Source organism: Nomascus leucogenys, chromosome 4 (assembly GCF_006542625.1).
Source record: "Nomascus leucogenys isolate Asia chromosome 4, Asia_NLE_v1, whole genome shotgun sequence".
NCBI classification, from domain to species: domain Eukaryota; kingdom Metazoa; phylum Chordata; class Mammalia; order Primates; family Hylobatidae; genus Nomascus; species Nomascus leucogenys.
In genome coordinates this window covers 68,906,832-68,909,623 of record NC_044384.1, presented here as the reverse complement: position 1 = coordinate 68,909,623, position 2,792 = coordinate 68,906,832, and the positions used below count along the sequence as shown (strand labels likewise).

The following is a 2,792-nucleotide window of genomic DNA, read 5'->3' as shown; positions in this document are numbered from 1 at the left end:
GAAACCTGAAGTTCTGAGCTCTTGTCTGAGATTTTGTGAGCGTAGATTATAGTAGGTAGAGCCCTGGACTTGAAATCTGGAAGCAGCCTTGATCTCACTTCTGTCACCAACAAATCAGGTCTTGGAAAACCCACTGAATTTCCCAAGGCCTCCATAGCACTTCCGGCACAAGAAGGAGGTTAGCTAAGATGTGAATCTTTCAAATTCCTTATTTCCAAACGTATCTTATCAGAATCCCCAAAGATATGTGAGCATGAGAAAAGAAGTTTGCATTCACCTTTCAGTCATCTACCTCTATAGAAAAATTACCTAAATTTTCAGTCTTGCTGTAAACACTAAATGCATGGAATTTTGAAAGACAAGTGAAAAATAAATACATACCAAGATTGAAAAATAGGAGACCATGGGACTTAGCAATCTTCACCAGAGGAATTTCTAATTTTACACTCTCCCACCAATAGAAACACAGTCACAATGTACTTTAATGCTTGGATTGTTTTTTGAAAAGGGTAGAGTTAATATTATCATGTACAAGCAGTGCCATTTGGACATACACTTTTGTTATACCTGATCACTGTGTAAATAATAAAAGAGAACTCAAAAGCTATAAACATCTGACTGTCTGCAATGTTTTCAGAATACATGTTTACTTTAATTCTGCAATGACTTCTTCAAGTTTTTCCTTAAGGGCGCCGCAAAGCTCATCCACCTTTTCTTCTTTTTTATAAAACTGAAAGGTTGGGACACACATGATGGCACGGTCTCTCACCACCTCCTCACAGTTGTCAGCATCCACCTCCAGGAACACCACGTCTTCATGCTTCACAGACAGGGCATGGAAGAATGGTCTGATGGTCCTGCAGGGCCCACACCACGTGGCCGAGAAGTCCACAGCCACCAGCCTCTCCCCGGCCTCCTTCAGTGATGCCTCAAAGTCCTCCTTGCTCAGGATCACTTTCACCTTGTCCCCCGCCAGGAACTCTGTTGTTTCTTCTTCAGGCTTTAGGATGTTACCCTCCTTGGGTGGGGTGGCTTCTTCTAGGGTCTTGGGGCTGTCATCCTCCTTGGGCTGGATGGTTTCTTCTGGGGACTTGGGGATGTCACCCTCCTTGCGTGGGATGGCTTCTTCTAGGGACTTGGGGATGTCACCCTCCTTGGGCTGGATGGCTTCTTTTGGGACTTGGGGATGTCACCCTCCTTGGGCTGGATGGCTTCCTCTAGGGACTTGGGGATGTCACCCTTCTTGGGCTGGATGGCTTCTTCTAGGGACTTGGGGATGTCACCCTCCTTGGGCTGGATGGCTTCTTCTGAGGACTTGGGGAGGTCGTCCTTCTTGGATTGGATGGTTTCTTCTGGGGACTTGGAGATGTCACCCTCCTTGGGCTGGCTGGGCTTCATTGAGGCCTTGGGAATATTGCCCAGCTTGGGCTGGATGGGTTTTGCTGAGGACTTGGGGATGTCACCCTCCTTGGGCTGGATGGTTTCTTCTGGGGACTTGGGGATGTCACCCTCCTTGGGCTGGCTGGGCTTCACTGAGGCCTTGGGAATATTGCCCAGCTTGGGCTGGATGGGTTTTGCTGAGGACTTGGGGATGTCACCCTGTTTGGGCTGGATGGCTTCTTCTGAGGACTTGGGGAGGTTGTCCTTCTTGGATTGGGTGGTTTCTTCTGGGGACTTGCAGATGTCACCCTCCTTGGGCTGGATGGTTTCTTCTGGGGACTTGGGGATGTCACCCTGCTTGGGATGGCTGGTGTTTGCTAAGGACCTGGGTAGGTCATCACCCTCCTGTGGGGCATCAGACTCCTCTGTGGGCATGTGCAACGTGTGGCTGACCATGGGGAGAAAGGCCTTCTCTTTAGCCTGGGCTGTGTCAAAGAACTCTAGGGCCAGGAGAGGCACATTGCTGGACAGAACTTGTAATGAACTTTCTGTACCAAAAAACATAAAATAAAATAAAATAAATAAAATATTCAAATAGAAATGCAAAAGAAGAACCAAAGAAATTCTCCTCATATTCCAAGGAAGACTGATGTCACTCTTTGAGATCACGACTGAAGTCTGATGAATGATGTATTGATCTGAATAACTCATTCAACAGAAGGACAAACAGCATGTGGTTACACGTATCTTCTGTATACATGTTCTTAAGCTACAGCTTTCCCTTCTTGGTTCAACACCCTGCCCACTCCCTAACTGCATAGGTCTTTAAGGCAACCCTCTTTCCTCCCCTACTTACCATTAGCATCACCTTCATTTGTTTCTTCCTGAGCGCCCAGCCTCATTTCTGGTTTTCCAAGAGCTCCAGCTTTAACATTTTCCATTACTAGTTACTTGTCTGCATCCATTCCTGATCCTTCATAGATGCCTCATAGTAAAGGCCGTACCATCCAACTTTTTCCAAGCTATCCATCCTAACATCAAATATGAGTAAAACTTATATTTGGGTAGCACGTTACAGTTGGTTTTCCCTCTCTGTATTCACAAGAGTGATATTTGAGAGCTTCAAGGTGGCTGCCCTGTGCCGAGGCTGGGACTACTCACTCACTGGCATCATTTCCTAGAACACAACAAACCACTGAGGTCAGAACCATTATGATGAGCAGTTTACACATGAGAAGCTATGTAGCTCACTTAAGGTCTCAAAGCTACAGTGGGGGCAGGCTCCAAAGCTCATGCTCTGCACTGTGAGGCTGTACTGGACTGCTCGCCACACGTCCCGTCCCGCCTGGTTTCTGTGAATCAACCTTCCTATCATCTCTCTCCAGGATCCCCCAGCTCCAACTTTCTCTTTA

At 46.9% G+C, this 2,792-nt stretch overlaps 1 protein-coding gene across 1 annotated transcript; it reads right to left on the bottom strand.

Moving 5' to 3' along the window:
- Positions 1–630: 630 nt before the first annotated feature.
- TXNDC2 (thioredoxin domain containing 2) lies at positions 631–2,577 on the bottom strand. Its single transcript, XM_003262113.4, is given in 3 exon segments — positions 631–1,179; positions 1,182–1,928; positions 2,237–2,577. Coding segments are annotated over 3 exon segments (1,365 nt in total). The 5' UTR covers positions 2,322–2,577; the 3' UTR covers positions 631–646.
- Positions 2,578–2,792: the final 215 nt, after the last annotated feature.